The sequence below is a fragment of the Opisthocomus hoazin genome, chromosome 2, assembly GCF_030867145.1.
Source record: "Opisthocomus hoazin isolate bOpiHoa1 chromosome 2, bOpiHoa1.hap1, whole genome shotgun sequence".
Taxonomy (NCBI): Eukaryota; Metazoa; Chordata; class Aves; order Opisthocomiformes; family Opisthocomidae; genus Opisthocomus; species Opisthocomus hoazin.
In genome coordinates, this window is record NC_134415.1 from 115,121,149 (window position 1) to 115,143,961 (window position 22,813).

At 47.7% G+C, this 22,813-nt stretch overlaps 1 protein-coding gene across 1 annotated transcript in view; it reads left to right on the forward strand.

The window, feature by feature from the left end:
• The window catches only part of GRHL1 (grainyhead like transcription factor 1), a 42,969-nt gene that overhangs the window by 10,733 nt on the left and 9,423 nt on the right, over positions 1-22,813 (forward strand). Inside the window, exons 7-11 of the mRNA XM_075445065.1 lie at positions 143-254; positions 1,217-1,311; positions 13,673-13,831; positions 20,074-20,161; positions 22,446-22,585. Coding sequence (XP_075301180.1) covers positions 143-254; positions 1,217-1,311; positions 13,673-13,831; positions 20,074-20,161; positions 22,446-22,585 — 594 coding nt within the window. The remainder of the gene's footprint in view (positions 1-142; positions 255-1,216; positions 1,312-13,672; positions 13,832-20,073; positions 20,162-22,445; positions 22,586-22,813) is intronic.

The following is a 22,813-nucleotide window of genomic DNA, read 5'->3' on the forward strand; positions in this document are numbered from 1 at the left end:
GTGGCAGGTTGGAAAGCCCAGAGCAGAAAACCTGATACTAGGGGGAGAACTTCCAAAGCAAATGTACTCTGTGGCCTCTTCTCTTTCACGTGTTTGCGTTTTGCTTTATTTTTTAATCTTTCCCCTCCCCATCTCCTTACAGAGTGTCATCATGGTTGTGTTTGCTGAAGACAAAACAAGAGAAGATCAGCTCAGGCACTGGAAATACTGGCACTCAAGACAGCACACAGCCAAACAAAGATGCATTGACATAGGTAAGGAACACTCTCATTACTGATGTCAAACTCCAAACCTAATTCCTTGGCAAGGCTTGTTTTTTCTGCTAAAGCTTTGTTATTTTAAGGAACCTTTAGATCATGCTCTCTCCTATCTATAGCTTTGCTGAAAGCCCGGAGAGAGCTTTTGATTGCTTCGTGCTGTAGTTTGTAGGGCTTACTGTCGAGGCTGGTTGTTGGAGGGTTTGTTTGGTTGGTGAGCAGGCTGAGTTTAGGGTTTTGCGTTGGGAGATCTAATGCCCCCTTCCAAACTAGAGTTGCTTTGGTGTGTCCTGGTGCTTGTAGCTGAAGAGCAGCTTATAGGCTCTGTGGCTTTCCTAAATACTGTGTTTCTTCAAAGGACAAGATCCTCGCAGAAATACCTCAACACTCATGATCCTCCTTCCCACAGCTTCACTCACAACTGGTCTTTGGTACATGTGAAAAAAGAAAACACTGCAAATTTCCACTTGCCTCCAGACAAGGCTGGGGCTGGCTGGCTTCCAGCCTTCTCTGGCTGAAGGCTGGGTTGTACTCCTAGTCCCTTCCTTCTGTGAATAAAAGCGGGGATTTATCACTTGGCACTTAAAGCAGACGCGCATGCAAATCGTTGTTTGTTATTGAAGGAGTTTTATTGGAGCTTATGCCCTTGCTGTGCAGGGTAGAGTTTCCTGCACATAGCAGGCTGTGGCGCAGGACGTGTGATACTTGGTATGTCTGCCTTTCTCGTTGGAGTTTCTGGGTTGGAATTTCTGCCAAGTCCCTCGTTTTCCTCCTTCCTCCTCTTTGTTGTTTTTTTTTTGGTTTTGTATAAGAACCATTTCCAGCATTCTTAAGTACCGTTCCATTTCCTTTGCCCCAAAGGGGTTGCTGAGGAGTTGCAGTTTCTGGCTGCTTTGTGTGATGCAGGACTCCAGGTGGTATCCCTCTTCCTCTCTCTCATACATCCTTCTTTCTAACAGCGGACTACAAGGAGAGCTTCAACACCATCAGCAACATTGAGGAGATTGCGTACAATGCCATATCCTTCACTTGGGACATAAACGAGGAAGCAAAGGTATGTGACTGTGATTATATTTCCTGTCCTTTTGCAGATTTGGGGGCTGGGGGAGGGGAAGGGTGTGTGGCCTACCTGGTGATTAGCATATAACAAGTTTGTTTACGCTCCTACATTAGGCAAAACCTTCTGGCTATTTCTTAAGAGGGTTTGCATGTGCAACTGCGGAGGGCTTTGCAACTGCTTCAAGGTTCTTGGCAGAGCTGCCTCCCTGACAGACAAGTACTGACAAAAGGAAGCACGGAGCGTTTCCACAGCAGATGAAGCGGCGCGGGAGGTGTGATGAAGCGTAGCCGGGCTTGGAGGGAGGCAGCTTCTGAGGGAGTTAAGGCTGCAAAATGAGCTTGCCTTTAGCAGGAGAGGGAGTAGCTGCTGCTGTTGAGCTCCCAAAGCATGCGTTGCCGAAACCGCAGATCCCTACACCCAGTGACCTGTTTCAAGTTAGAGCAGCCTCCTGGTGAACTCTGATGTTTTTTCAGAACTGTGGGCGCTACAGTAGGTGTGTAGGTACAAACAGCTTCCCTAGCTAGTACATAACTGCAGTTATTTGAAGCTACTCCAGCTTTTGAAAAAGGCCTGTGTATCTTCTGGGTGCCAGGACAGCAGGTCACAGAGCAGGGTCCTCTCTGTTCAAAAGGCATTTTCCACTGGTTTGTTGCTGGAGTTAAAGTGCAGGAGTTTTCTTTGGAGAGTTGCATTACTGCCTGGGTTTTCATTAGAAATTGGAAATTGTTTCCTTCAGTCTTTGGAGGTTGGCTGTTCCCTTGCTGGTATGTCATGTGCTAGTCACTGTCATGAGGAAAACTACTGGTGGCTGCAGAGTGCCATGTCGAGGAAGGGCCTAGCTTGGGGGACATCGGAGCTCTCGGCAGAGAAGGCAAAGGTCCTCTGGAGCTGTGTGTGCCACCATGCTCGGCAGGAGGCACAAGGGATGGTGTCACTGCACAGTGGCTGTCACCATGAGCTGTGCTCTTTACTGCACAAGCAATTTGGAGAAAAGGGAGAGGGAGAGGTTGTGTGTGGGTTGCTTTTGGGTTTCAGCTCTGTGGAAGAAGTTGGAGTGCTTGGCAGGCAGCAGAAAGGAGCTGTGTGTGCTGCTGCTGAGAGAATAGTGCTGCATCGCAACATGCGTGACGTTACTTCTGAGGCTGGTGCTGGGTGCCAGGCTTCCTGGTTCACCAGATTCGTCTGCTGGCTTTGGCTTCAGCTGGGTTGAGAGGGATGGCGGGGATGACCTTGCCTGCTGGAGGATGCTCAAAGGCTGATGTGATTTTTTTGAAGCATGAAGCACTTTGCTATGTGAACAAACAGATGAAGCTTCAGAAGGGCTGTCGAAAGGAGGCAGTAAGTATTCTCAAACTTGTAACCTGCTGCTGTAGCCAGTCTAACATTGGCCAGTTCGAGGAACGCTGGTAATCTGTGTCTGGAAGGTACTTGAGATCTTAGGATTTGCGCACAGGGGTGGATCATGAAGACGCAGCAATGATTTTTGGGTCCCCAAGGAGTTCGAAGCACTTTGCAGCTCTGCAGCTGCCTCTCTGCTGGCTGAGCCATCCTGCAGCCGTAGGGACAGGCTGCTAACCCAGGAATGGGGCTTAGACCTGGTGCTGAGAACCCAGTGGTAGCCCCAAGGGAAGCCATCCCTTCCCAGCAGGTGACAGAGCCCAGCCCGACGAAGCTGGTGCAGGTGGTTATTGCCCAGGTGCTCTACAAACCCCTGAATGAGTAGTTTCAGTGATTGCAGGTCCATAGTGAAATTGCAAATAGCAGCTTGAAAAGGTCTGAGGACCCTCAAGGGATTATTTCAGCTCAGGGCTGAACTTCATGGGATGAGGTGGTACAGCAAGCCATGCCCAGACTGGTTTTGTAGCTACATAGGCAAATTTACCTCCAGGTTCAAAGTCTTGGCGTGCGAGTTCCATATACTTTGAGTATTGGTTTGTATGAACCTACAGAGGGGCCTATGGACACTGAGAGTACAAGCCTTGGCTCTTGGGATCAGTATCGTATTAAGACACAAATACTCCGGACTTCAGTGTTCAAAGAATTGGCATTTTTAGCAAGTGCTCCATGTGTTTAAGCATCTGTTTAGCTCTATTTCTTTTCTCCGAGTGGATGCATTTTGTCAATGGCTGGATTTCTCACCAGTAGAGCTGCAGTTCTTTCTCAACTCCTGTGATCTTATCAGGAGATGCCTGAGCCAATTTCAACAATTTTTATTGCATGGTTCATTTACCTTGCGTGCTCTTTCTCTTTTATTTTCCTTTTTTTTTTTTTTTTTAATTTCCCTCACCCTCCTGCCCCCAAACAACAGTCTTGAAGTGTATGAAGAAAGCCAGGAATAGAGAGAGGCGAGTTTCTGATGCTGCAGAAAGTCCTCCACAGTAATAAATAGAGCGTCTTGTGTTTAATAACAGCAACAGTGTTGCATAAATGGTATGTTTAACCAGCCGGCAAGCCTTGATTATTAGAAACTTGCTTCCTGAGCCCTGGAGTTACCTGGACCCGAGCCAAATCATTCTTCTGGGGTTGCTGCTTCTCCCATTTTCCTCCTAACCTTGCTCCCAGTTTGCTGTGGGAATGAATGATTTGGTGCTGTGCAGAGGTGTCAAATGGGAGGTGATGAGGCCGTGTGTCTGGGGGTTTTTGGTGTAAATACTGACTTAGGCACCTGGGGCTCCAAGTGCCTGTTGGATTTAAGGGAGGAATGGCATACTATCACAAGAAGTTGCCCCTGGCAGCTCTGGGACCAGGCACTTGCCCTTCTTGTGCTAGCTCTCACTGGGGGGATGCACAGGAGTATGGGACGTCTGCTGCTTTGTCCATGCAGGAGGTCCCACCTGCCCTGCCCGAGGGTGCTTTGCCAGTCCGCTTGGGGCACTTAGGGATTCTGTAAAATACAGCTTTCTGGTGAAGAAACACTGTTTTCAGGCAATGTGAGTCATGTGCTCGCTCTGTAGCATGGGAAGCGTGTGGATTTTGCAGCCGCGGATTTGGGGGACAGAAGGGATGTTTGAGATCCCCACAGCAACCGGTATTTCCCAGTTGTGTTGTGCTGGGACTGCTGAGGGCAGCTGCAGGACTTTGGACACCGGGCACAGCAGGCAGGTCTGGCTCTGCACGGATGGAGCTGTCACGCAGCTGGCTGCGTTGGTGTGCTGTTCGTGAGCCAGCCTGTGTAGAAACCAGGAGTATTTCGTGCGTGACAGACACTTCCCGCTCTGGGACAAGGCAGTGTCCGTGGGTTTCAGAGGAAATACTGCGTGGTGCTTTCTGGCAGCTCCTCTCTGCCCTCTTCTGTTGCTTTGGGACATCACAGGAGCCGCTAGAAGTGGCCACTCAATGTAGTAGTGGTGGGTTAAGTGTTCTCTGAGTGTGTTCAAGCTGGAAAAGGACCTGTGATCCAAAGCCTCTGTGCTCTGAGGCAGCAAAAGGAGCTGAGACTGAAGAGGAAAAGACAAACTGCCCTGAAGTGATGCTCTTGACTGGAAGGAGAGTGAGGACAGGGGAGAAGGATTGACAGGAGATGCTGCAGAGTGGGGAGGCAGTGATTCTGATGGGCTTCCAGGTGTCTGTGTTAGAAGTGAGGTCTGACCCCACCACCTGACAAATCAGGGGAGGGGAAGAATTGGATGAGGAGGCAATCGTGCAGAGAAAGGAGGAGATGGTGAACTGGGAAATTAGTTGATAAACTGGCGAGTTGTTGAATTGGATATTTAGGAAAGCCAGCACACCTTGACTCAGTCAGGAGCCATCCTGGTTAGGTGGAAGTGTGGTCTGATGAATCTGACAGAGATGTGTAGCTGATACTTGCTTGCATGCAACAGGTAATGCTGGAGTTACCCTGAGGCTTGTGAAGACTTCAAACAGTTTCCCACCCTGTGCCGGATGTCTGCTGTGTTGGGGAGACAGTCAAGGTGGGGTTCTTCTCCTGCGAACAGCTCTTAGATGTCTGAACACAGCTCATCATCTTTTGTTTCTATGACTTCATTAAGGATGTCTAGAGCTGGGATGGAGCTTTTTCTGGAGGTGCCTGCCCCTCCTCATTGACTGAGCAGGCTTGGCCATCTTTAAAATCAGGGGATTTTGAAGGTAGGGAAGAGAAATTCTGTCGTTGCAGCTCTTTTTATGTGTTTGACCTCCGTTAGTCAATTGGGAGAAGCATTTGTAGGCTTGGGTTGTGAGGCTAGGAACCATCTCTTCCCTGGTCTGTACAGCATGCTGGGTTCTCCTTCTCTTGGTTGATACCCATTAGAGGTCTTTTCATGAAAATTGCCACGATGTGCATGGTTAAATGTACATTTCTTTCAAGTGTTTCCTATTCATAAGGGTGGCCGTTGTCCTGTTACCTCTGTTGTGTTACCCGTTAGGCTATAAAGCAAATTCTCTGTCCCTTGACTCTGGCCTGGGGACAAGGCCTGCTTGCAGGTCAGTGGCAGTTGGACAGTCTGGACAGATTGGTTCCCCCAGGGTTAACTGGCTTTGCTGGATCCTGCTTTGCTCAAATCCCGTCTGAGCTCGTGCCCGGTGGAACAGGAGGGTTGGGACCTCATGTCTGAACAGGGTGAGTTGTTGTCTGCGCGGTGATCTCGAGAGCCTCCTTGCCCCATTTTTGTAGTCCTAACAATGCAAGGACCCTGCTGTTGCACCTCTTCCACGCGTGCCAACGGGTCCCTTCTGCAACATAGCGTTGCTTCCAGCAGCTCCCAGAGAAGGGCCCCGGTGGAGGTGGTCTGTCTGGCTTGCTTTAGGCTGCATGGTGGGACTGTAGCCAAAAATGATGTCACTGCACATTAAGGGCTTTATTGTCCTCCCACTCCTTCCTTCAAAAAAAAAAAAGGTGTTATAATCCAGATGCTTTGTGTGAAAAGACCCTTTCTGCTAAAAAGGAATACATGGTGAGGGTGTAACAGGCATTTCAAGATGGAGAATATCATGGTAGCTTTTTTGCTGTCTTTCCACCAAAGGGGAGGTGCTGTGATATCTCTTAAGTGATGTCATGCCCTGAATGACAGAGCAATTAAACAATGCTTTTTTTTTTTTTCTTTTTTCCCCAAGAAAGGTGGAGTGGTTCTCTATTAAGGTAATTTGCGGCTAATTTGGGTTGGCCTTTTGAAATAGCAAATTGGGCAATGAGGGTGGTCTTCTGGCAGATCCTTCTGTGTATTGACTGAAGTTCTTAGGCGTGATTTTTTGTTCAGATGAACTCAGTTTTTGGAGAGGGTGGATCTCTTGCTACAACTTGAAAGTAGAGCTGGGGTATACACCACTGATTTATTCTAAGAATTTATTCTAGCGTAATCCTCACTTGGTGTTCACTGTAGGAAGAATTTCAGCTTTTTTGATTGATGAATATTGCATGCATTTGTATGGATGCCATTGTAATGAAACAGCAGTCATATGCCTCATTAAAGAAGGTGTTGCCACCTTCAGCAGCATTGAGTAGGTACAGGTTTGGCAAGTTGGAAATGAAACTATGAAATGTGATGAGTCAGACATACTTAAAGGAAAGAGACTGGTTTGAAGCCAAAGCTGCAGACCACAAGTACACACAGCCTTTGGAGTAGTGACATAGGGAAGTAATAGCAAGTATTGCTTACCTGCCTCTTAATGCAGACCTCTCCCTGCTCTGTCCTGAGTTTTCTTGAAAACAAGCGTGTGGTGCCTTTGATTTTGAGTGTTGCAAATTAGCAGCAGGTTTTCAACTCACAGTTTTTCTTCAGAACTTGGTGTCTCAAACTCCGCTATCCCTCTGGTCTTCCAACCAACTACAGAGCTCCCAGGGTGTTTTGTAAAGCTGGAAGAAAAGTCTTCCTGACATTAGCTTTTGTATAGAGAAAACTGGGAGGCGTGGGGTTTTTTCTTTTGTTTTCTTTTCTCCATTCCTTTTATACCTGATGGCCACACGTCCTTTCCAGCCATTTTCATGCCTTTGTAGACTTAATTCTTTCAGTTTTGTGTTGGTTTATTTGTTTTGGGAGCTTGTTTTGTTTGGTTGGGGGGCGTGTGGTTTTTTTGGGATGGGGTCTTTTGTTTGGTTTTGTACATATTGCCACCTTTTTGCCAAACTGCTGGTTTTACTTTCTTTCCAACCAACCCAACAAAAGCTGACACCTTTATCTTATCAGAGCGTGGGGTGTGAGGAAGCATCAGTAGGACTGGAAACCTCTGTCCCTGGGTTTCCCACGTGTTGCAAGCAGAGATGTTCCTGTTATTTCCTTGCCTCACAGCAGGTTGGAATAATGATCAGTCTTGCTCATTGTGAGCAGGAATATGTATTTTCCGTTCATTGGCATTCATTTTCATTCTCTTATCTGGGGCTGGGTCATATTTCCCACTCGGCATTCTTTGGCGTGGTGTGGGACCCACGCCGTGTTTTGTGTCAGTCACCCAAACTGGGCTTGGTGGGTTTGAAGGCGAAGGTAACTTCCCCAGGCTGCGAGCGGGACAGTGCTGGGCCTGGCTGAGCGGAGCTGGAGCGGATGCGGCCCTGTCGCACATCTGCCAGACAAGCCTTATTTGGAGCATCCGATCCCAAAGGCAGGAGCCGGCTGGGGAGCCCACAGGTGCACGAGTTGCCCAATTTTTTTTATCTCTCTCTCGGCTCACCTCCTGCTGATGCAAAACCTGCGGTGCATGTGGGACGTGAAGAAACGAATGTGAGAGCAGCAAGATTAGCCACCTCTCAGATGGTCTGTACCGAGCTTTGGCTTTTGGTTTGTGGGTTGTGTTGTTTTTTTTTTTTTTCCCCCCCCTCTCTCTTTAAAAGACCGAGCAGCCTTCCCAGCGCTGCTTTCTTAGGACGTGCCTCCGCGGGTGCGTGCAGGCAGACCTGTGCTTGCCCTGCCTGGCCGTGACCCAGCGCCGATCCTGGAAGCCGTGTAGCTGCGTTAGCACAGCACGGTGCCCGGGCTGGCAGCCCTGCCTCTCAGAAGGGCTCAGTGCTGCCCTAGTGTCATTCGTAAGGCTCTTGGGGTGGAGGTGGCTTGCATCCAGCCAGCTCACAGCATAGATGAAGAACGTGAAGGCCTGTCTTGTATACACCCATGTGGACAAATCTTAAGGAAGGGACCCTTTATTTTTCCCTTTTGTGTTTACATTTGTCTAAGTCTTTAGAGAATCCACGTGATTTCAGCCATCAGCACTTAAATAACAACCGTTGAGCCTCCGGATAATTTTTCTGTAGTGGCAGGCTGAGAAATGAGGGATTTGTGGAATTTGGGCCTGGGGCTGCTCCTTCAGCTAGCCAGCAAGCAGTGCTGTGACTGCATGGCTGCATACCCCTGAAGGGCAGACGCGTCCGCGGGAGACCAAGCGAGCTGTCGGCGGCTGGGCTTTGCACTGGCATTGCCAGAACTCCCGCTGGCAGCCATAGTGTTGGATGGGGCATGTGCCTTGGTGCTCCGAGGGAGTCTGTGCAGGATGAGGAGGGGGGAGTTGGTTCCTGTCCTGTGGCCTTGCTGCTTTGAGGCAAAGCAAAGTGAGATGCAGCGGAGGTCCTGTGGGTCCCGTTGTGCGAGGGCTGCGTGTGGCCTCGGGCTGGTCTGCGAGCAGGATGTGCAGTGACCAGTCCGTAGGTGAGACCCTGCCTTTGTGTTGGGGAAATGGTTCCAGGACACACTGGAATCCCTTTGTCTACTGTGTCTTGGGCAGAACATTGAAATTACTTAGCCAAGGTCAAGAAAAACAGTATCCAGCTGCATTCCATGGAAAGAAGCTTATTGCAGTTTAACATGTACCTGGTTGTTAGGCTGTAGGCTCCGAACTCTGTATTCTGTCCAAACACAGTGATACAAAATCGAAAGCATCCTGACAATTTTAAGTTAAATATAACATTAAAATGAGAGGCTTTTGCCTGCTACTGCTAGAAAAGAGAGAAAGTTTTATCTGCATTCTCAATAGAGAGAGAAATACTCAATGGACTTAAATTATTTAGTGATGTCGTCATCCTCTGGGTACAAAAATATAATGGAGCATAAATAGAAGGAGGTGAATTAAATTTACCTGTCTTGTATTGAAATGAAAGCTGTGTGGAGCAAGGTGGTCAGACTGGAATAGTCCCAAGTCTGTCACTGTAGGGTCTTACCCAGAAGGACCTATAAGACCACCCAACGGGGTGATCTGTTACGGGGCCATTACAGTCTCACCCTTGCCTGTGTTTGCTGGGGACTGGCCAGAGCTTACGGTGTGCTAATACCCATCCGAGTTGCTTGCCACTACCTATGGCAACCCCAGACCTTGTTGATGCGTACCTACATAGCATTCCTTTTCAACTTTGCTTTGCAGTGAGTCAGAAGAGGCTGTACCAGGTGGCATTTCATCTAAAGCTGCTGCGTGTGTAGCCTTTGGACTAATCAAAATTGCTGGTGCTTTTTGTGTGACAAAAGAGCACGGCGTCCAAGATAAACTCAGGAGAGAGATCTGGGTATGCAAGCCTTCATTTAAAAAAGGCATCTTTCATCTCGCTGACAGCGAGGTTCCTGCAGCGCTTTGATTGCCCTTTAATTATGGCTGTTTTTCCTGGTTTGTTTGAAAGGCAGATCTTGTTAGAAAAAGGTGCTGTGTAGAAAGAACTTGGCTGTCTCTGCTGCCCTTCCTTGAGGGCACACAGCAGAGCTGCCGGATTAATTTTTTTTTTTCTGCATTATTAAAATGGAAGATCGTTTCTCGCAGATTTGAACATAGGCATGGCATGTTTCTTCCGAGTGAGGTGAGGAGGGGCGGGAGTGGTGGGGTGGGTAAAGCAGACCGGGAAGTCCTGAGGTCTGGCTTCTTCCCACGCTGACTTCCAGCGTGATCCCGGAGGAGGTGCTTTAATCCTTCTGCCTTGGGTGTTTCGCTGTGTGTGGCTGGGCTGCTGCTCATCTGCCCCAAAGGCTGCAGGAAACCCAGCCTGGTGGGGGGTGGAGGAGGGTCCTGTAGCGTCTTGGGGTGAACGTCACCAGGTGTGGGGGGCTAGCAGCTCATACCAGCTCACAGGTTTTGTGCTGTTTGGTTGTTTAAGCTTTAAACCTTGCTATTGTGGAGCCATTTCAATAAGAATCTCAGTTTTCATTAATAACAATAAAGCATGAAAAAATCAACCAAAAAGAAAAAAAAGGAAAATAAAGCCTGGCTTTCTTTGGAGAGAAAAGCCTGTAAATCTGATTCAAATATAGACTAAAGGCTTACCTGCCAAGCAAGCAAAATAACTTGAGAACAGGTTTCTAATACTTTTAGAAATCTCAGTTTTAAAGAAAATCTGCGTAACTTTTGAGGGTTTGACTCATGTTTGTAAGTGCTTGGGCTTGACAATGCTCTATTTTTACATTCTGTCTTTATGTTGAATCTTGGGAGGTGAGATGAAAATGTGCGTGTTTTTTTTAAGTAACAAATCTTAATATAGCTGAGAATGCGGAACTGCCTTTGGAAAAATAGGTTGGACACATGAAAAGGAATCTTGCTCAGCAGGCTGAAGACGCAGAGCAACTTCTGCGGTTACGTTTTTCTTTCTTCTGGCAATTTTGGGGTGGGGATGTAGCTGGCGCAGTCACTTGGCCTTACGTTTCTTTCGAATGCAAGTCAGATCTTCCTGGACAAAAAACACCTGGCTTGAAACTGTTTTAGCCCAAACTGGAGAAGCTGTTCACTAAAACTCCGCTTTTGTGGAACTAGAGGCAAAAATAGGAGTTACAGGATGGGTGGGGAGATGTAGGTGATCCTTTTGAACTGAAATGGCTTTGTACCAGCAGAAGACAGGCTGGCGCTCTGTTGCTTCAGAGGGGTGATTAGGTTTTAGTTGTCATCTCCTGCTCAGAGTCCTGAAGACTTAAATGGGATGAAAATGAAGTCAGCTGCTTAAAGCCAAAGCTAATCAAATGAGGAGACTCTATAAAGTAGGAGGATAATCTTTGTCATCTGACAGGCAATCCCAGATTCCCATGGGATACCTGCGCAGCTCCGCCGTAGTAGCATGCGTCTGTCATGCTGAGACCAACCCTTTTACCTCAGCACGACGTGCTGCGTGGGCTTTGCGTGGCTGGTAAGCCACGAAAACTGAAAATCTAAACCTGAATTCTTAGAAGTGACACCACTTGCTAGGGAACTGGTGGCTGATGCTGCACATTGAATCTGCTGGTGTCCAGTGGTCTAAAACTCAAATGAGGGGTTTCGCAGAAATTTGGAGGCAGTGGTGGACCTGCTGGCATGCGTGTCCGGGTGTGTTTGCATAAGGAATGCAGTCATTTCTTCACAGGGACCTGAGACTTGCGTGTGAATATTCAGTATGGGTAAATAAATTTAGAATTTAAATTGAAAATGTAAAAATGTGCAAACACCAGAGTTGAGGCTGTTTTTAAAAACAAAACCCCTGCTCAGGGAACACAATTATTCAGGCTGTGCATACATCTGATTACCTAGGTCTGAACTGGGTGAAAGCAGGTCTTCATACTCCTTGAAGCTTTTCCCCCGGGGTGTGCCAGCGCTGCAAGCGAAATGCCCTTGTAAAGTCGAAGGTAGCAAGAAGGGAAAGGGGGTGGATAAAAGCTAGCAAAGCCATGATTTGGGTTAGTCTGGGGAAGATTGAAGAGAGCTTATTTTAAAGTAATTTTCCTGGCTGTGAGTTGAGATGCATTTGATGCTTTCAAAACCAGTGGCCTTGGACCAGCGTGGGTTTGGGATGCTGAGACCCAGGCTGGAGGGTGAGCAGCCCCTGGCCACTGCCGAGCAGGCAGCGCAGGTCGGGGTGGCTGGGTGCCGTGCTGGCGTGGGTCGGCTGCGGTCTCGTGCGTGTCCGTGTCCCCTTGCACGAGTGGGGCTGCCAGCTCTGTGGGGTGGTGCGTGCGAGGGAAGGGATGGGCACCGTTTGCCGAGCTGCTGTGCCGGCGGCTGGGGCTCACAGGGGCTGCCAGGAGTTGTGTGTGAGTCTCCAACATTCAGGCAAGTTATAACGAGAGAAGACGCTTATCCATGCTATTCTTCTTTTTCTTCCTCCCCCGGTGCTTTTTGTACTACTGTGTTATATATGAAAAAAAGCGCTTATATCCCGAATCCGGTGATAATTGTTATATTTCCATTTCCCCTCTTTTGTTAAAACTGGTAGAGGATGTGTGAAGAAGCCTACGATGAGCACTTTGCAAAACAGCGAGTCCAACCGCTCAGGTTTTGGAGGCCTGCCTGGAGAGGCTGCCGCGCGGGGACGGCTCCGGGAGGTGGCACTGGCTGCCTGCGGGGACAGGGCTCCTGCGAGGCAGCTGGCCGGCTGCTGCTGGCTCCCCGGCTTCGGCTGCGTGTGTTTTGAAGCAGCGGGTTCCCGGCCTGTATACTTGAGGCAGAGAGGAGAGGAACTATTGCAGGTCTTGATAGCTTGTAAATTCCTGGTAATTAATCATTGCAGCTTCTTCTGAGACATGCCAATAATGAGGATCCTGTCTGGAGGAAAGCCTGGCACATAGCAAGCCCATGTTCTGGATACAAAGTACTCTGGTCTATCTGTTCATGTCCACACAAGGATGTTTCTTCCTTCTGTTAAACATCATTGCACTTTTTCTCTGATTGTGGGTTTGTTTCATTGTGGGTTGGTTTTTTTTTTTTTTTTTTAAGGCAGTTACGAAAATGAAATTAGTTATGCTCAAAATCACTCAATTCATTTTCCCCATAATTCAATGTTTTTATTAGAATAATGAAAATAGTACTCTTTACCTTTTGATCTGAACATTAACAAGGTATTGTAGGTCTTACTGGGGAATATTCAAAATAGTGTTCGTCTTTTTAAGTGTAAAGCCCAGAAACTCTTTCACAGAAATAATGGCATTATTCCTCTGTTTAAAGATAACACGTTGCCTAATATTTTTGAAAAGCTTTTACTATCCTTTAAACAACAACAAAAAAAAACAAGTAGTATCAAGCATAAGCTGTGGTCACATCAGCTTATGTAAAACTCATGGAAAGCTTTGTTTTAACTTGTCCAATGTAATATAAATTTTTCAAGTCATGATTGTGTTCTTACCAAGGTGGTAAAACACTGGGGAGTGAGGATTGGGTGTAGGAGGGTTCCTGTTGCCAGAAGTTTGATGACTACATTTAAGATCTTTTGAGCGAAAATAGCTGGGAAAGATGGGTGGAGTCTTGATGAAGTTTGAAGAGTTTGTGGAAATTCATTCTGGACAAAGTGGCTTTGTCCCCTGTAATGGCTTACCTTAAAGAATTAAGGATGTTGTGCCACTTCTTTGAGGTTTTACCTGATCTCTCATAAGAAAGAAGGTACTGCTTGTAGTGGCAAGGACGAGCATTTAGATGTCAGCACTCAGAGTAGTCCCTTCCTCATGGGCCAGCCAGGAGTCTGTGTGTCACTACTGATGGGTGCTGCTTCCCTCTTCTGCAGGTTTTCATTTCTGTGAACTGCCTCAGCACGGATTTCTCTTCTCAGAAGGGAGTTAAAGGCCTGCCTCTGAATCTTCAGATCGACACCTACAGCTACAATAACAGGAGTAACAAACCTGTCCACAGAGCCTACTGCCAGATTAAAGTCTTCTGTGACAAGGTAAGCTTGGGTCAATGTGCCAGTGATCCTCTGGGAAAGGCTGTTGTACAGCTTGGCAGCTGGTGGTTGGTTTTTTTTTGGGGGGGGGTGTGGTGGTGGTGGTTTTGTTGTTTTTTTGTTTGTGGGTTTTTTGGTTTTTTTTTTTTCTCTTTTTCCCCTAATTCTGCCACTTGATATTTTGGCTCACTGAAAACTCCTGTCTGTGTTCAGCATTTGCAAGGAAAAAACTTTGACCCTTTCTACTTGGCTCATAGATGTTATGATGACCTCTGATAAATCTGCTGCTCTCAAAACGCTGGAGCACTGAGAGGTGTTCCTGAGCATTGACTTTGGAGAAAGGTCAGCGAGTGGCAGAAGACTCGCTGTCGGTATTCCAGACACTGGCAAGTCCTGCAGAGTGCCTTCAGTAGCAGGAATCGTTGCAACTGATTGGAGCAAATGGAGGCTTCTCTTTGTCCCCAAGCTGTGTCGTGATGGTCCTTTTAAATGTCTTCGTGCGTTCTTGCTGCATTTGTTACTAAAAAATGCAATAACCTGCACATCTTGTGAACAGAAAACATGGCTGTTTTCAGTGTACTGCTGTGAGATGCAGCAGTGTAGGGAAGCCCATTTACAAGCTGGATGGGTGCTGTAATTTGACTGCTCTACCTAATGCATTTAGCACACAGAGAATTACCACCTTTCACCAGAAGCTGTGAAAGAAACATAATGGGAACTGAGCTGAAAGCAGTTGTAAAGGCTTAACTGAGTTTGCGAAGAAAGGACATTTTCCAGTCTTTGTAACTATTCCCACCTGAACAGCCTTCTGAAGGACCAGAGCAAGTAATGTGTGATATTGCTACTTCCAGAGCAACCAAGATCTTCCTCGGCTGAGATAAATTCTGGCTGGACTTCACCAGTCCTTCTTTTGATTGCTGTGCACCACACCAGCTTCCTGCTTTGCTGGCATCCTACGTGTTTAGGGCCTCTTTGCATCCAGACTCTTTGCAAGTGGTACCTCAAATACCTCTCTGTGCAGCAGCAGGTCTGTGGTGGGCTTGTGACCACCCACTCTTGAGTCCTGTGCTAGCTTTGCACCAGTCACATACTGTGTGGTCTTGCCTTATTGTCATCCCCCATGATGCTGCCACAAAGATTAATCTCCTGTGCTGTTGCTCTACCTCCACTTACCTCCCAAAATATATGGAGTCCTCTGCAGTCTGCCACTGCTGTAGCATTCCATTGACCCATCCTGCCACGTTTGGTTGTCCATCTGTATGCTGTAAAATAGGCCCCTCTGCTTTCCTGCATGGCTGAGAGAAGGTGCCTGTAGCTGCCTGCCAGTGTAAAGCTACTCAGTCATCTTCCTTCAAGTGCCTCCTGAGATGGCTCCTATTGTGATGATTTCTGCAAAGAATTTAGCAAGAAGTTAACGAATGCTCTCCAGAGCTATCTTACAGGCTTGCCAGTAAACCTAAGAGGCTTGGATCTCATGGACTTTCTTCAAGCCTCTCTCTTTTTTTTTTTCCCCCCTTTTTTTTTTTTTTTCCCTCTCTGAAATGAGACTGGGGCAAGTGTGTCATCTAAAGCTCTTTCGTTATCTGAGAGTCTTGTGTATTATCATCCTGTATTCTCTACAATACCAGATGAGCATAGACTTGCTGCAGGGAAGGAGGGGATCTTCTCCTTGTAAGTTGTCCAGTCAATTACTGACAGTGTGGTAGGATTACTGACAGGCTTGCGCCACTGCTAAGAAGACAGATTGGTTAATAAAAAGGCAGACAATGTAGTCAGTACATAGCTTAAAGGAAACCATCTGAGCCTGTACCATAAATTTCAGCAAGTCTGTTAGTACGGTAATGCCAGTGTATCTTTTATTTTCCTTTGGAATTTTGATCTTTCCTCCTCCTCCTGCTTTATTCCTCCAGATACTTTGCAAATTGGACCTGAATTAAAAAGGAATGGAGGGGAGGAAAGATTACTTTTCTGTATTTAATCTGACTGTTGTCCATTTGGTGCACGTGCAGCCAATGTGAGGTTGGTGCCTGCTGATTCTGCAGTTTGCCTTTATAGAAATGGTGTTGAAGTTTTGCCTTTCAGATCCGGGCTGGGTCCGGCAATGAGAGCTGGGGACAGATGCTGCCAAGCTGGGTACTGTTTGTCATGGCATTGAGTCAAACGCTTGTTTGAGGCGCTGGGCAAGCGCTCCCGTGAGCAGAGCTGTGTCCTTACAGCTGCAGGTACTGAACTCGTAGATCCCAGTGCTGGCCATCTTCTCCAGGCTCCTGTAAGAGCACTGGCATTTCAGAAAGAGCACCTGTTCTCTGCCTTGCGTTGAATCTGCAGTCGACTGGCCTTGAATGTTTACAGGACCATCGTCACTATAGTATCCACACGTATCGCAGTCCTTAATGTGTTTGTCCTCATGCAGCCACTCTTACCTGTAGAAGTACTGTTTTCTGGGTGGAGGACCAAGTCTATAGTGGGGAGGTCTGTTGGAAAAGACAGCCCAAAATGATGATGCTGTGGCCACCTGACAGGGACAGCTCTGTGTAGGTCCGCTGTGTTCCCTTGTTGAGGCTGTGCTTGCGTTGCACGCCTGAACTGATTTTGAACCCAGACACTGGCACGGCAGTCCTCTGCTGTCTCTTTTTGCGTGTGCAAATCAATAAGAGATCCTATGGAAGGTCAAACAGTTTAGTTAACGTTGTGTGGTGGCCTTTGCACTGGACGGGAGTGAGGAGGAAGGTTCCTGTGCTTGGGGTGGAAGGGAAAGCTGCTGATACTTGTTTCTGGTTTTTGGCTGCTGCCTCTGAGACCAAGTTTCTTTTTGCGTTTCTGCCTTTCCCGTTTGCGTGTTCTCTGTGGAAAGGTGGTGCACAGGTGCCCAGGATGTTTGATTTTTCATCTAATACTATGTGGTTTCAAGGCCTGACTAGAGCAGTGTGGGTGTAATGGTGGCATCCTGTGGTGTGTTACAGCACGAGGTTTGTTCAGGCTTGGCCCAGCAGTACATGGGCTGTGCAGGAATGGAGGTGACCTGTCCCAGAGGAAGAAGACTTTGTCTGCTGCAAATGGTACCTCAGCTAAGCATCCACATGGGGAAGGTTAAATACAGGATTTCACAAGCTGTAGCTAGTGTTGCGCTCCGGGACCTGCTGTTACTCTTGTAGTGATGGGCAGTACTGCAGGAAGGTTTTTGTGGAATGGTAGGAACAAGTGAGTGAGATGCTGTTGGAAGGGGAGAGGTGGTGCAGGGCAGCTGGAGGCAGCATTGATGTGGATGGGCAGCAACACCAAGACTGTTCCTTCTGCTGCATGATCACAGAATGGTTTGGGTGGGAAGGGACCTTTAAAGATCATCTAGTACAACCCCCCTGCCATTGGCAGGGACACCTTCCACTAGGTCAGGTTGTTCAGAGCCCCGTCCAACCTGGCCTTGAACACTTCCAGGGATAGGGCATCTGCCACCTCTCTAGGCAACTTGGGACAGTGTCTTGCCACCCTCATTGTAGAAAAAAAACTTGTTCCTCATGTCTAGTCTAAACCTATTCTCTCTCAGTTTAAAACTGTTGCTCGTTGTCCCATCACTCCATGCCCTTGTAAGAAGTCCCTTTCCATCTTTCTCTTAAGCCCCCTTCAAGTACTGGAAGGCTGCTGTAACATCTTTTCAGAACCTTCTCCAGGCTGAACAGCCCCAACTCTCTCAGCCTTTCCTCATAGCAGAGGTGCTCCAGCCCTCGGATCATTTTTGTGGCCACCTCTGGACCTGCTCCAACAGGTCCATGTCCTTGCTATGTTGGGGGCTCCAGCACTGGACACAGGACTCCAGGTGGGGTCTCACAAGAGTGGAGTAAAGGGGCAGAATCCCCTCCCTCAGCCTGGTGGCCATGCTGCTTTTGATGCAGCCCAGGACATGTTTGGCCTTCTGGGCTGCAAGCTCGTGCTACTGGCTCATGTCCAATTTTTTGTCCACCAGTATCCCCTGGCAGCTAGGCCCCTGGGGCCACAGGGCAGAGGAAGATCTCAAACAGCTCGTAGGCTGTGTGCCAGAGCTTGCATCCAGCATGAGAGGGTGTGTGAAGAAGGACCAGGGAGCAGCCCTCCATCATCAGAGCACATCTGACTGATGCAGCCCTTGTGTGGCATTGGGGAGTCCCGCGGTGTCGTGAAGGGTCTGGATCCCAGTGTGTTGTGACTCGACGTCGCATCCTGTCCCTGCATATCTCTTGCTTGTCATCATGTTTCTCGGCGGGAGGGAAGGATGGCAGTTCTCACTGAAGTGCTGCTTCCCTTTCTCAGCCCAGGAATCTGTTACACAACTGGAGACGTGAGTGAAAGAACAACGACACAAAAAAACCCTGCAGCCTTTAACACAGACAGGAGTGTGAGATCTTGCTTTTCAGGCTGTGGGCTGTTCCCTAGGTGATGAAGTTAGGAAAACCTCATTCTTACAAGCTTACTTATTCTGTAGTTGTGGAATACAAGATTCCCGGTGTCTTTACTTCATAAGTATCTGGCTGTTGCTGAGCTCTGGCGAGGCAGAAAAGCCTGTTATCAAGACACAGCTTTCTGTTTTTATGTGGTATTTTAAACGTGTTTCCCTGAGCCCCTGTAGGCTGGAACAAGTTGACATTCAGGCAGAACTCTGGCTGTGGGTATGGGAGGGCAGAGGTTTTCTCAAAACGTGTGCTCTTCATGGATTAGCGTGTTCTCCATGGGGAAAGCAGGTGCTATTCTGTGTAGCACAGTGTTTAAGTAGCAGAACTTTATTTAATTTCCGTGTGAAAGGTAGAAGGCAGAGCTGGAGCCAAATCTGATCTTTCTGCTGTCCAGCTGAGATGTTGCGACTGTTCTGGTAAGAGAAGTTGCAGAAGAATGCAGGTCCAGTTGTGCTGAGGTTTGGGCGAGATGTCTTCACTGTAGTGGGCTGTATCAGCTTTATGGGGTCAAGCAAAGCTGGCAATGGCTGTGTCTTTGTTAGTAATTTTTCTCTTTTTTACAGCAGCTGCCTGAAGTTGCTTGTGTCCCTGCTTGTAGGGGGGAGAAAAGATTATATTTGTTAATGCACATCAAATATCTGGGCTCATTTTCCTTTTCATTGCTGGTGCAGGCATGCCTACTGCTACCTAGCAGGCACAGGCATTCTGTTGCCTATAGGGTGTTGATTTACTGGGAAGTTAGGAGGGCTGTTGCCCTGCTCCCGTGCTGTGCACCATTAGGCACCATCTCCACCCCATTGCCGCATGCTTTTTGACATCTCGTTTTCCATAGCTAACATAGTCTTCCCCCAGCGCTGTGCAAGGATGTGGGTGTGTTGGCAGCTTTGCAGGGGTAGGAATGAGAAGTAATGGCTTCCTGTGGCCAGATAACTGTTAGCTCTTACCCTGCCTTGCAGGAGGGTGTTGGGAGACAGGTAGAACTTGTATGCACAAGTTTGGGCAGTGATCTGGTGGTAGGACCGGGATTGAGTGCTGGGGTTCTACTGTGAGTTTATCACCTCATGCAGCCCACAGTGTGACATCCCTGCCTCAACCACAGTCACGTGAGCAGAGCCGGAGAACAAACACGATTCCAATACAAGCCTTCTTCCCTCTCTCTCTGTCACAGCTCCCTGCACCTTGCAGAAAATATGGCGCTCTCCCCACTGCTGCTTGGTCTGGGGGGCAGGAACCCTGTAGGCATGAACCCAGTTAGGTGTCTGTGGCTTCCACCATAGCCTGGCCCTGACAAAAAGAGAAGTAATGCCTGCCTTAAAATGATGTGTCTTCAGTGTGAGATCGGTGAAGGCTGGTATAACTGCTGCTGGCTCAGTGTGCAACGTGCAGGAAAGTGTCTTGCACTTGGTGATCCAAGTGTGGAGTGACTTTTATAGATCAGGATTTAGTGATAAAATGGGGAACTCTTGTATGGAGGGAACTTGCAATTTTTTACTGTTTTAAACACTTCAGATACATTTTATCCCATTTTATACATTTGTTATAGCTGGGGGTATCATGTTGTCATATCTCCATCAGACTTGAAAGAAAGCACGCGGTTGTGTCGTGGGTATGGTTGTTGCATTTCATTAAATGATAGGACTCAAAAGTAAACAGATCTCAAAAGTTGGCACACTGGCAAACCTGCAGCTTGGGTGCTGTGGAGCTGACATCCACAAACACAGCTCTGGAAGAAAAGGTGTTCCTGCCTCTGTAGCTGAAAACCCCCTGAAAACTAAAAAGACCTTCTCTTTCTCCCCTGTCCCTTAATCTCTTGTCTGGCAGGGAGCAGAGAGGAAGATCAGGGATGAAGAGCGAAAGCAGAGCAAAAGAAAAGGCAAGTGCACTGACCCCAGCTCTCAGTTGAATGCCTGTAAGTAGAAATAATTCCATGGGTATTTTAAATATTAGATCTCATTTTGGTTACAAACAACTCGTGCAGTAGAACTGTGCTAGGTCAGTTTTTATCCCCTATGGAATAGTGTTTGTTTAAAGCAGTTGCTTATGGAGGCATTGATTGTGTTTTGCAACATGCTGAGTCACGTAGGACTTCGCTTGTACGTAGTTCTCGCTGTCCAAGACAGGGTCCTGCTGTGTATTCGGTCAGGTATGGGGTTTAGCTATTGAAGTGACAGGGTGAGGGTGGGATTTTTGGGCGCTACTGGAGCCACTGCAGCTCCCAAGTGGCAGCGACAACTGAGGCTGCTCCAAATGTTTCCAGCTTGACCCTAAACTTAGGCTTTAAGTTACGTTAAAAATGTATTTATAACTCTGCAGCAAGGCAGTGGAAGCTTTGGGACCGAGCCGCCAGCCTCCCAGCCCTATGCTCACTCTTCTAGAGCAAAGTGGTCCTCAGGAAATAATTTCAATAGGAGCTGTTCCAGCACGTGTGAAGGCCTCGGCACCATAGTATGTAAAGGCTGTGGAGCTTCCTCCTGCGGAGCATCGTTCCTTTAACTGCTGCAGGTGACTGCAACAGAGCCTGTGTTTGGATGACTCGTTATTCACCAGCGGAGCTGCTTAGAGGAAATGTATCTCCGTGCTCCTCCTTTGCACGGGGCAGGTGCACGCTCTCCCTGGCTCTGCTAGTGTGCTTGTCAGAGCCCTGCTGTTAACAGCAGTCCAACTGGTTCAACAAGCGTGCACCTCGAGGCTTGCTGGGCAGGATTTTCCTGACGCAGCAGGTACAGGCTGCTGGAGCAGCTTCAGAAGAAGATAATGCTACAAGGGAACCCGTCTGCTCAAGGGAAGTTGCAGAAAGGGCTGGGTTTTTAGTTGTTTTTTTTCCCAAAGTACACTGAAAGGTAGGTTTAGCACACTGCTACTAGCATTTCACAAACCATTTTCAAAAACAAACCATTTCACAAACATTTTCAAAGCCCCAGCGGCTCCCAGAATACTGAATGCGGCCCTTTACGTAATGGCTGGAAGGTGCAAACAGTTTCAGTACGGATTTCCAGGATCTTACGATTTTACAACAGCTGCTTTCCAATATGAGCTTCCTAGGCTTGGGATTAGCCTGTTGTGACCTTTATTTTCCTGGAAAGTACAATCCATTGCCATTTAGTTCTTGTGTGGGAAGTTTTTGATTGCTTTGAGCCATAAGCTGTTACACCCGTCTCTGGGGTCACGAATGCCATGTGCACATGGACTGATGAGCAGCAGAAATAGCTTGTGGCTTTTGGTCAAAGTTATTTTTACAGGGATTGAGCAATCTTTAAAATATCAGTTTTTGCAAGGAAAAAAAAGGTGTATTTTCCAGTGGGGACATGAGAAATGAAGTGTTTTGTTTGCAGTTGGTTTGACCCAAAATTGAAATGTTTCTACTTGGTAAAATGAAGTCTTCCGTTGGGGTCAGCTTGACGTGAACGTGCGTGAAGTGCGGTTTAAGGCACCCTCTACCTCACTCTCTCCCAAATGGGTCTTTGTGGGTGAAGTCTGCCCACGTGATGCCTTGTGTCACATCGGCTGGTGTGTCGTGAGAGCCAAGGTCTCTCTGTGGGAGACAGTGCTGGCCCTGGTGGGCGATGAACTGGGGTCCAGCAGCTTGAGGTGACCAGGATGAACAATGAGATGAACAAAAATGTAAAATTTGAAAGTGTGGAATTGAAATGTAACTCTAAATCTAGCATCTTGCAAGAGACAATATTTGTGGCACCTCTGTAGTGTGGTGGTGCTTCTGTGGTGCTGTCTCTGAGAGGCCTCTTTGTCGTCTTTTCTGCCTTCCCAGTGTAAGAAATCCAGCAACCTTGAGGGGACGGACAGGGAGAAGGGGGGACTTGGGCTAGCTTTACCCTCTGTTTGGGTAGTTTGCTTGGTACATGGAAGACCTAGGTTCCTCTGTTGGGGTGAGTGGCCAGACCATTCTCCAGCCTAGTTTAATACATGAACAAAGTCAAGCGCCTCACTTGGAAGGAGAGAGAGAGCAAACTTCTAGTCTGTGAAGCGAGATGTTTCCTAATGGTCCAGGCCCTCATCTGAGAAGCAGACAACCCAGGTTCAAACTCCTCTGGCACAGAAGCCGCTCCTTTTGACTCTGACTACAGAGTACCCTTGTTCAACAGTATATGTGCCTTTTAAATGATGTAGGAAAGCCACAGCCCCGTCAATGTCTTCACTATCCTCTGTTCCATTTTTTTTTTTTGGTGTCTCTTCAGTTTCTGATGTCAAAGTGCCAATGCTTCCCTCACACAAACGTACAGACATCACCATCTTCAAGCCCTTCATGGATCTGGACACTCAGCCTGTCCTTTTCATTCCTGACGTTCATTTTGCAAATCTTCAGCGTGGGGCTCACGTAAGTAAAGCTCATGGGTGCGGGGATGAGGAGGGCCATGGGGTGTATTTACAAAAAGCCGAGGGTGGGGGGTGTGTGTGTGTGTGTGTATATACATACGAAATGCCTGGCTGTCTGCATCGACGCTGTAAACAAATACAGGCTGAGTCTCATGTGAGACGTTTCTCCTAGACACATTGGCTGGAGTTAACTGGGGATGTTTTCTAGTTAAGTTCTTTTCCTATAAAG